This window comes from Marmota flaviventris, chromosome 9 (assembly GCF_047511675.1).
Source record: "Marmota flaviventris isolate mMarFla1 chromosome 9, mMarFla1.hap1, whole genome shotgun sequence".
NCBI classification, from domain to species: domain Eukaryota; kingdom Metazoa; phylum Chordata; class Mammalia; order Rodentia; family Sciuridae; genus Marmota; species Marmota flaviventris.
This window is the reverse complement of record NC_092506.1, coordinates 17,741,459-17,753,193: the sequence shown is the minus strand read 5'-3', so window position 1 is coordinate 17,753,193 and position 11,735 is coordinate 17,741,459. Positions and strand designations below refer to the sequence as shown.

General features: G+C 34.6%; 1 protein-coding gene across 1 annotated transcript; it reads left to right on the top strand.

Annotated features, from left to right (window-relative positions):
* The first annotated feature begins 7,770 nt into the window (after positions 1–7,770).
* LOC114093759 (olfactory receptor 4S2-like) lies at positions 7,771–8,724 on the top strand. The gene has a single exon (XM_027936657.2). The coding sequence runs from the start codon at positions 7,771–7,773 to the stop codon at positions 8,722–8,724; it is 954 nt and encodes a 317-aa protein (XP_027792458.2).
* Positions 8,725–11,735: the final 3,011 nt, after the last annotated feature.

The window sequence follows — 11,735 nt, the reverse complement described above, 5'->3', positions numbered from 1 at the left end:
ACTTGTGGATTATTTCTGCTTTTCATGGTGTGGTACCTAACAGCATTTGTAGTATCTCATTATATAAATTTAAAATGATTAATTTTTCCATTATCTTATTGGTAGAATTTGTGTAGTTTCCCCTTTAGGAAAATTATGTATAGTGCTGCTTTGAACATTTTGGAACTTGTCTTGTTAATAATGTGTCTGCTATTGGTTTTCCTTTATGTTTTGTAGTGTAATTATCACTTCACATTTTAAGAAAGGTATTGTGCATTCATTTCAATGCTCTACCATAATATGTTACTGATATAAAATGAAATATATTAAACTCAAACTAAATATCTCTTATTCATGGAAAACTACTGGGATGAGTTTAATTAAAAGAAGAGAAATACTTGAAGCCCCTGACCCTTGTAGGATCTATGCAATGGGCTATGAGGTATGCTAATTAGCACAGCCTGCCTATCAATTATTGGGAAAAAGAAGAAAGCTCTGAAAATAGTAGTTTATCCAATGAGGTAAAAAAATAAAGTATAACTCTCAGGGATGCCTCATTAAGTTATGCTACCAATATTAACATATAGTAAATCACTGTTGAGAAATTTTATGAAAAAACATCTCTGTAGCAAATGGAGCAGCTTGATATATTAAAGGAAGCTGAGTAAATTGTGTATTTATTTTCTCAGAAAACATCCACTTCATGGAGTCACAGTAAGGGAAGAAAGCCACATGTTTCTGCTAACAGATTCCCTCTGTACATCAAACACACCTACATGCATATGCAAAATTCATATGTAAAATAAGAACTGTCCAGGGGCTTCTATTTCTAGCATAATTTGAATAAATCTATTCATGTAAAAAAACAAAAATGAAGAAGAGATAATATTTAATTTTTGTTCACAACCATGCAAAACAGGAGGACATATGATTGGAAAAGCCATAACAGAGTACAGAATACATTTCATTTTTTGCAGTTAGCCAATTTAATAGGAAAATGTTATTTTATAACAATTTAACATTATTTTAATAGCATGATATAGTAATGCAAACCATCAAATATTAAAGGCCATTATAAGTCAAATACAATGATTTTAAGAAATAAGAAAAAAGAACATTATTATTAGAAATGTAAGGGATAAAACATAGCAGCTGTATCTTAAGAAGTAATCAATGAGCTATAGTTATATGCTAATAAATTACCCAGAAGAGTGAATAGAGCAAAAACTAAATGAAAAAAAAATAGATAATATTAAGATACATTGAACTACTTGTGCAAAGACCTCCAGCCCAGGACATGACCAGCAGCTCAGCGCACAACCAAGGTGTCCTGAAAAACAGGTGAAGCAAGGGCTTACAGATGTCCACATAGCAGTTATAGGCCATCACCAACAGAAGATCTCAAAGGAAAAGAGAGAAGAACTCTGTAAATAAAATTAATAGATTTTTTTTTTAAAAATCATTTGGATAAAATTGTAATGATATGGCATTTTCTTAGAAGAACAAATCTTAAATCAATTTTTGGGAAAAGATGGGAATAGATCTTTAAACAATAAAAAAGAAAAAAGACCAGTGGGCCCAGGGTCTTCCTGGCAGTCTTCGTGAGGACAGGAGGTTGCACACCACAGAGGAATTGTTAAAGAACAAGAACACAAAGTACCTTCTGCTCTTTTGGATTCTGTATGAGGCCCAAGAGTACACATTAGACAGTACTTTTCTTCCATCTATTTTTTTTAAATAAATTTTTCAGATACTAGAAACTGTCAACCTATAGAAGAGGACAAACTTTCAATATATTATATTAAATATTTTATTTTTTTATTTAGTAAAAAATGAATCTGTTTTGTGTCAAACTACCTACCATAGACTTTGAGATTATCAAATTCAATAGGACTCTATTCCCTACCTGTGTTGATTTGCTAACATGTTCATGGGATCACAAAATTACAACCCAATTTAGTAGGTGCGATTATAAATTTGTTCATGATGTGCTGAGGGTTCATGGAACATGTTAATTAAACTGGGATCATAGAGGGCTTCTCAGAGCATACATTCCCTGACTGAGGTTTAAAGTGGATGAAATGAGAATTGGCCAGAGTATGAAAGGATGGAAAGATGCATTTCATATAAATTCACATGAGTGTAATACTTGTGGAACCACTTAGGATAATTTGCACATTCAAAATGAACAGAAAATTTATAAATGGATTCTATTCATGTGATAACCTAATTCACATCTCTAATTGGATCTCAGTTTCATATAAAACTCTCCTTCATTTCCCACAAAAATCTTTTTTCCCTAGGTGTTCTCCATCTCACCAAATCATACTGCCTACAATGTTATCATTCATGCTAAAAATCATACAATATCTTCACTACTCTATTCCTTACATCTTATTTAGCAATATTTTTAAAGAATTGCACCTTCAAAATATGCCTAATTTCATCATTGCCATTACTTCTTTCATACCCCCCCTCACTTACTATAACAGCTTCCAGAAAATTCCCTGTGCTTTCTATTTGGTTTCCAACAAACTATTCTTATAATGTAGTCCAAATGGCCCTCTTGAAATCATGTTTGGATCATATCTCTCTTCTGTAGAGCACTTTTGCATTGGATTTTTATCCAATACTTAATAAAAATCTTCTTACTTTGGCCTCCTAGACACTAAATGACATGGTCCAGGTAATATCTCCAAGATCCTTTGTACATGTCTTCAAATGCAACATTCTCTAGTTTTGTTTTCCTTCAAGTATTCAAGGTATTTTTCCTTCTTCTTAGTTTTATCAATATTTTTTGTATTGCTATTTCAAAGGTCAAAAGCAGTTTATCTCTGAAATAATAGTAAATATGGTGTAAAGCTATTTTCTTTCTTTTTAAAAAATATTTCTTTTCAAGTTGTAGTTGGACACAATACTTTTATTTATTTTTATGTCGTGGCAAGGATGGTACCCAGGGCCTAGGAGTGCTCTCTACTGCTGAGCCACAACCCCAGCCTCAGTGTAAAGCTATCTTCACTATGTATTTGTTAGTTGAATAAATAATGTTTATAGAACATTTGCATGAGGCTCAGGGTGCACATAGAGGGCAGGTCATCAGAGGACAGAAAGGGAGCAATAATTGACCAGCCACCTTTTCACCATCAGTCTTCTATTTTGTCAGAGTATTTGCTTTAAATTTTCTCAAATCTTTTCTTGACAAGTATCATGTAAATCCTGACTTGTAACATTCTAAATTTTCTTCTTATTTTCTAAGACATGAAACTTTCCTTGAGGAAGTCTCTGTTTAGCTAGTTGACTATTACATATATTTCTCACCTAAGTCAAGAATCCAGTTTATATATCAAGAAAACCAAAAAGACTTATTTACTCAGGTTTTAAATAAGAACATAATTAATATTCATGCAGAAACAAATGAGGTTTATGGATAGGAATATAGTAATGACTAGGAAGGGTTATAAGACAGGTTTCTGGTATCTGATGTGGTAGAGTTAACTTTATGTAATTAACTGAGAGGTACATTTATGTTTATGCAACTATTTATGTGATGTACTTGACAATATGCTTTATTATAATAGTTTCTGTCATTCCACTATCCCTTACCACGTAATGGTCTTTTACTAAGTGATTCCTGTTATCTATCATCATTTACTTGCTCATATTTTCATGTGGAAGATATAAACTTTGATATGGACATTAATATTCCATTATTTATATATAATATTTAGCATTATATCCAAAAACATATTTTCAAACATCTCCAAGATATCAAAGCACATTTTTTTTCATAGTGGGCAAAAAAGACAATGCACTGCCTTTCCCTACCACTCAAGTAACTGTGATAAGCAGAATGGGGTCTCCCAAAAAAGTCTGAGACCTAATCCATGGAACTTATGAATAGGTTTTACGTATATTATAAAGAGAGATCTTGATTATAGATGGAACTAAATTTATTAATCAATTGACCTTAAAACATGAATGTTATCCTGAGTTATCCAGGTAGGCCCAATAGATTCACAGTTTCTTGGTGGAAGAAAGAGGCAGAATAGGATTTTAGGGACTGACAGAGATTTGAAGAAGCTACACCACTGGCTTTGAAGATGGGGAAAAGGCCCCCAAAGGAAGAAGACAGTCACCAGAAGTCGGAAGAATTAAGGGAGTTAATGTTTATCAAGAGTGTATGTATAATGCAGTTCCTTGTGCTTTTATTTTTGTCCAATGAGGCCAAATTTAGATTTCTGAGCTCTAGAATTCTAAGGAATTGAATTTGTATTGCTTTTAGTTACTAAATTTTCAGTACTTTGTTGCAGCAACCATAGGAGTAATATAGTAACTTAATCATGTTCTGCATTTCTGCAAACCTGGGCACATTTCCCCTTCACTTTAAGCTCTTGATGTTTTAAACATTTCTCTGCTAAGTCTGTAGATAGAAGGGGGCTGAACAAGATCTCTTTACATTCTGCACATTGCATAAAAAAGGAAGGAGATAGTGAGGTCAGAGTAGGAAGGAGAATATAAAAAGCATAAGTAAGAAGGAAAAAAAGAATAGGAAAGGGAAAAACAAGACAGTTATTGGTCACAAATCAACCATAATGGCTGGTAGTCAAAAGTAAATGCAGAGGCTGAGGCAGGAGGCATGCAAGTTCAGCCAGCCTCAGTAACTTAGTGAGACCCTCAGCAACTTAGGGAGACCCTGTCAGAAAACAAAAAGGGCTGTGAATGAGGCTTAGGTGTTTTGTATCTGGATTCAATTCCTGATACAAAAACAAAAACAAAACAAAAGAAACCTGGGTAATAAAGGTGATGGAATTATGCTATGTGTGCTGAATTATATCATAATGTATTCCAATTTTATATATTAGCATAATGCACCACTAAAAAATAAATAAGTGGAAATAATACCAATAGAGTAGAAGAAGGATATGAGAAGGAGAGAGGAGGGGAGGGGATATTACTGGGAAATGAAATGGAAATAACTACATGCATTTGTGTATTTGTCAAAATAAACCCCACTACTATGTATAACTACAAGGTACTAAAGAAAGCAAATAAATTAAAGGTAAAACCACTATTTATCTCAAATACAGGCCAGAAATGAACCTCATACTTTCTGCAAAAAATCATCAGAAGGAAATCAGAGGAGGAACCCACTGATATAAATGAATCTGTGCTTTTCTATTCAAAGAGTGATTTCAAAAGAGTAGAACAATTAAAGTTCCATTAATAACATATATATTTTAAGATGGCGTATTACATGAGTACTATTTAATACACATATTGAACTACATGGACTAAATGAAGAAAATATACAATCATAAAAATTGTTTGGTAAATTGCTTTGATTTAGTATTATGATCTAGTAATTGACTTCTAAATTTGTTTTATTTATTTATATTTTAATTGAAGAAACTTGGAAATTAAAGTTCATTATTAGTTCTGTAATTTGGTTTTGACTATGAAGGAAGACGTTGGGGAAAAGCTTTCCCAAAGGTCATTATCATTTTACTACATTCTCTTTAAGGAGAACCGAAGTAGAAGAGAATTTATTGTCAAAGGTACTTTGAAACTGCAGATTTAAGTAGGTAAGAGAACCAGGAAGAATAAAGACTGACTTCTACCAGCTTTTGAATTTAAGGTATCTGGAATTCTCTGGTGCTAACCATTCACAAATCAATTTCTCAGGTATCACTGTTACATTAATTTGATCTGCTGTACCCACATTATCTAAGGAAGAGATAGAAAAATAAAGCACATTCAAGCACTGGAAAATACAGGTGAGATTTTCTTTTTCTATTAAAATGAATACCGAATCTATGTTGGAAAGAGGAATTCATTTAAGCTACTAGATTTTGTACATTTGTAATAAAAATGCAATACACTGCTTTCTGAAGTAAATGGAGAATGAAATCATTAAGATGATGCTAAGTTAAGGCGTTTTCTATACATGACTGTGAGATGGGTGTCATGAGTGCCACAAATAGAAAAATGCCAATCATTTCAAAAACTACTGAGGTGTCAGGTTTCAAATGCTCAGCAAGTGGAGGAAAGCATCTTTGAGATGTGGGTTAAGGAGAGATAAGGTTTCCTCTAGGACCTTGTGTTTTGGATAGTAGAGGGATCGTTTCCCAGCTTGTGTGTATGTGCTTGGTTTGTTCTAGAGAACCGACCGAGCAACGTAAGTGATATTTGCCAAAACTGCTATGCTGTGCATTCAATTTAGGGGCTCTCTCACTGGAGAACAGGCTCTTTTTAAAATCAGTAGAAAAACCAAAGGAGTATGAACATATGAAAGTAGGGAACATGCTTAATCCCAAATCTCAATTTCAATGTTGCTATTACCATTGCGGTTATTACTATCATCATTTTGTCATGCCCCAGAGAAGGCAGCACTGTAATGACTACTGAATCCACTCCACAGACTTGATGGAACACTGACCTGCAATTTTCCCAAAGCTGTAAGTACCAAGCACAAAAGAGGTAATGGGTGGGCTCACAGCAATCAGTAATCATGAACACCTAACTCAGCAGATCCGAAGGGCTGTGTTCTCAGTAGCACAGTCAAGAATAAGAGGAACAGTTTATGTCCTTGGCTTGAATTGAAAACCTAGAAAAACCCTTTCCAATTATTCCATATACATGTTTCTAGTAAAACATAGCATAGTGTGCCTGTAACTCCATTACTGAATGTTTATCTATTTAAATTATACTTTCTCCTCTTCTTAAATTAATTTTAATTATCATTCAATGGTAATCTCTTCCTGAAATATTGAATTCTCCCAAACTGGGAGATCTAATGCAACTACCATAACACTGGAAATATCAGAAGGATACACAAAAAAATATGGACATTAAAAGACTGAATGCTGCCTTTTCTTCCTTTTACTTTGATCCAGTTTAGAGACAAATTCTGTTTGGGCTAATCCATGCTTACAGACGTGATTTAATTTCATGATAGAAATAAGTGCTATTATGATAAGTGATAGATTGAAACTCTGTCATTTCACAAATGAGATAATGGAAGCTCCAAGAAGTTAAAAGATCCTGTGTTACGACAACATCACATCAAAGCCTAATTTGTATAATTTTGTTTCTATGACTTCACACTACATCTGGAGCTTGGGGTCAAAAAAGGGACTATGAAGTCATTTAGATGAGATCAGATTCATAAGAAGGAGAACCTGCGGAAGTCTCTAGGCTCAAGTAGTTGAGGACTTATGAGTGGATATTGTGAACAGGTATGGAAATACTTAGCAAAGAAAGTGAGGACATATGTTTTTACTTATGCATCAAAAATAAAGAAAACATTTTCTTGTATACACAAATTGATATTTCCTCAAACAGATTTTGTTTCAAAATTAGAGTGCCTTATATAAAATAAAAGCTATTTTTATTAAATTACATTTTTATGTAAATACAAATAAACTGCAATGGACACCACAATTCAGTATAAGTAATATACATCAATAATAAATTAAAGAAAACTGAAAAGTCAATTTGGAAATAAACTTTAATACATAGTGAAGGAGGAAAAATACCTGGTAATAAGTGAGACTCAGGGGATTTATGTTACCTCTCTGGACATTGTTTCTATATCTGAAGTGAAAAAAAATGATATTATATAGAAGTAAGGTAATTGGAAAATATGCAATTCATTTTCAAGTGTGTATACTAATAGGAGTATCTACCCATTTTTCTGTTTTCAACTATAAGAATTATTCATTTGTTCTAAATTAGAAATAAATGATGATGGTACTTTCCATGTGTCCTTCAGGTAATTTGTCTCTGGAGATCATGGCCTCATGGACTCATCCCATGGAAAAAATAAACAATGTAACTGAATTCATCTTCTGGGGCCTTTCTCAGAACCCAGAAGTTGAGGAAGTCTGCTTAGTGCTCTTCTCTTTTTTCTACACAGCTATTCTTCTGGGAAATCTCCTCATTATGCTGACAGTTTGCACGGGCAACCTGCTCAAGTCTCCTATGTATTTCTTTCTCAACTTCTTGTCTTTTGTAGACATATGCTATTCTTCGGTCACCGCACCCAAGACAATTGTTGACATGTTAGCAAAGAACAAAACTATCTCTTATGCAGGGTGCATGCTGCAAATCTTTGGAGGGCATTTTTTTGGTTGTACTGAGATCTTCATCCTTACTGTAATGGCCTATGATCGTTATGTGGCCATCTGCAAACCCCTGCACTATATGACTATCATGGACCGGGAGACTTGCAGTAAAATGTTGTTGGGGTCATGGGTAGGTGGGTTCATACACTCCATTATCCAAGTGGCTCTGGTAGTCCAGATACCTTTTTGTGGACCCAATGAGATTGATCACTACTTCTGTGATGTCCACCCTGTGCTGAAACTTGCCTGCACAGACACCTATATTGTTGGTGTTGCTATGACAGCCAATAGTGGTACCATTAGTCTAGGGAGCTTTGTGATCTTGCTCTTCTCCTACAGTGTCATTCTGGTAACTCTGAGGAAGCAGTTGGCAGAAGGAAGACGCAAAGCTCTGTCCACCTGTGGCTCCCACATCGCAGTGGTCATCATCTTTTTTGGTCCCTGTACTTTTATATACATGAGGCCTGACACTACCTTCTCAGAGGATAAGATGGTGGCTGTATTTTACACCATTATCACTCCCATGTTGAATCCTCTGATTTACACGCTGAGAAATACAGAAGTAAAAAATGCTATGAAGAAACTATGGTACAAGAAGGTGTTTTGGACTAGTGGGAAATAGTTGGAAGTAATAATTTAAACTGAATGATTTTATGAATTACCTTAAATTTTCTTCATTATGTTTAACCCCTCTGTACAATAAAGACAACCAGGACAAACTCATAGGATTTGAGGAAAAAACAAATGAAAGAATAACATATTTTACAAAGAAAAAGTATGATCATTATTATCCTAATTATTTTATAATTGGTAATTTCCTGAAATCTATGCTAGGTATTCCTATAACTAACAATCTTAAAATTGCCATATTCAGTATCATTATATTCTTCTACACTTTATGTTTTGTGATATTTTAAAATGAGAATGTTCTAAGAAGTATTACTTAAAGCCATTTCTGTGGTTTTCAAATATGACTCATGCATTTTAAGCTCTCATATGTATATATTGTATGGATTTTAGAATACATAAAAAGCAACACATCAAAGCTAATGTTCTCCTATATAAATTCTTCAAAAGACAGGGAAAACTAAACCAATAAGCCTGGACTGAGAACGGAAGTGTTTGCAGAATGTCAAACAGATAACTCCGAAGCTGAAAAGACAAAAGATTAGTTTTCATCATTTGGTCTTGGGAAAAATCTTTCCATACTGTGGTGCTCATTGTACCCAAACAGTAAGAAGATTGAACTGATTAAGCTGTAAGAGTCCCCTTTTCAATTGCAACATCTCAGTAGTATTCTCATTCTGGAAAATTATTTTTTTTTTCTTGTTTGAATTGATATTTTCTCTGGTGACCCAGTTCTCCTTCCTTCTCCATGAGCCACAGCCTGAAATTTATTTATTTTTTAGTAAATATGCATAGCACCAATGGCCTCTGCTATTGTTTCATTGTCTTTTCCTGACATCGATTATTCATGCTACTGCCTGTTCTTGGGTTTGTGTCTGTGGCTGGGTGAGAAGTATAAGCATTATTCATGGAAAGGACCATAGTGCTTAATAAATGACTGGTGGTCTTGATGTATCCACAGAATTAAGAGCAAAAAAGATTAAAAAAATCCACAAGATGTTTGAATTTGAAATTAAAACCATATTTAGGCATTTTGCTTGAATAATACAAATTTGTGTTTATTTTCCTACTTTAAATATTCATTTGCTGGGTCTCTAAATTTTGAAAGGAGTTGGTCAATGCTTTATAAACTCATCATTATAATTACCTTTTATTTTTCATGTACAAATGGACATTTTAAAAGAATCTTTTCAGTTAGGCCAGGTTAAGGGTCTATAAGAATCTACATTTTAAACAGGTTTCTCTGTGAATTTCTGTGCATGCAGTGACATGTCAGGAAACAAATTGGGGACCTGGGACTTGATGATTCTTCATGTTGTTAGAATATAAGAGTTCTATGAGTTAATAGAATACAAACAGGTATTTTGAATGTTTCCCCTTGTGTTATGCTGTCCAGTGAACAGAGAGCTAAATTTGAGCTGAGCTTGCAAAACAGCATAATAAATAAATATCACACATTTGATAACTTCTCTCTATAATACTCTTTGTTTTATGCCTTTATCCTAAATAATTATTTGTCTGAGGTCCCTGGGAAAGTAGTAGATGGCATTGTTTTGATTCACAGAGACCAGTAAGTAAAACATATGAAAGATTATTCAAGTTTTCACCAGCCACTTTATAAAGTTATACCTGTTCCTGAAATTTTCTGAGTCAGTCCCTGTGGGAGGAAGCAAGTAAACTTGTGATTCCTGGGAAGGAGATGAAAAAAGAATCCTGAAAACTCAGACTCACCCCAGTTCTGTTTTGTGTATGTGTATGTGTGTGTGTGTGCCTGGGATTGAACTCAGGGGCACTCAACCACTGAGCCACATCCCTAGTCCTATCTAGTATTTTACTTAGAGACAGGGTCTCACTGAGTTGCTTAGCACTTGCTTTTTCAGAGGCTGGCTTTGAACTCATGATCCTCCTGCCTCAGCCTTCTGAGCCATGGGCATTACAGGTGTGCACCCCTGTGACTGACTTGTCCCAGTTTTAATCCAGGATCAGAACATCCACATATGGAGGGGATGTGAATTTGAATAGTTTGAAAGCTATAATAAAAATTTCACTGATATTTGCAGGTTTTATGTAAACATTAACAAATTGCACCCCAGTAATATCCATTTATTCATTACATTTTTTTTTCAACTTCAAAGCATTACACAGATTAGGAAATTTCCCATGCTGTACATTTACAAACAGTGTTCTTTTGAACACTTATAAAGACTTTAAAAATGAGTGTACAATTCCTCAGTATTTATCCTGAAGAATTAGTCATCTTGCTACCATGCTACATACATGCACATGTTGATAGCAGCACAATTCACAATAGCCACACTACAGAACCAGCCTAGATGTCCATCAATGGATAAATGGACAAAGAAAATATTATATATATATATATATATATATATATATATATATATATATATATATATATACATATATATATTTGAGGTGGCACTGGGGGAGCAGGTCCTCAAGGTGAACAGGGCGATGGTAAAAAAAAAAATTACTGAAAAACCAGCCTCTACCTCAGAGCAAAGCCTGTCCAAGGAAGGGACATGACCTTTGTCCTTGAAAAGACCCACAGAGCACTCCTAGGCACATTCCCACACTGCTAAATTGTTTATCTACAAATAACAGGAGAGATCTGCTGCTCCAGGTGTCCCTGACTCAGTCAGACTAGGTGGGGATCCACAGCAACCCCCTAGCAGCAACCCATCAGCATGAGACAGAGAAATACCTGGGATGCCAGATGACCCTCCCAGTAATTTATGGTGGTTGATAACGTGTTGGGAAACCATGTAGTTCAGCAGGAACACCCCTCTTGGCTTAAACCAATCAGTTCAAATGAATCCCCCTCTTGTAGTAACCAATCACCCCTACCCAACTTGTTCCCGACAGTGAATGTGTTAATCATGTTTTAGAGTTGTTATTTGATTTTCCCCGTGGTGTGTGGTGTGTGATGATTTGCTAAGAGATGCTATGATGTATGTGGGGGGTCCTGCCTTCTCCAAAGAATGT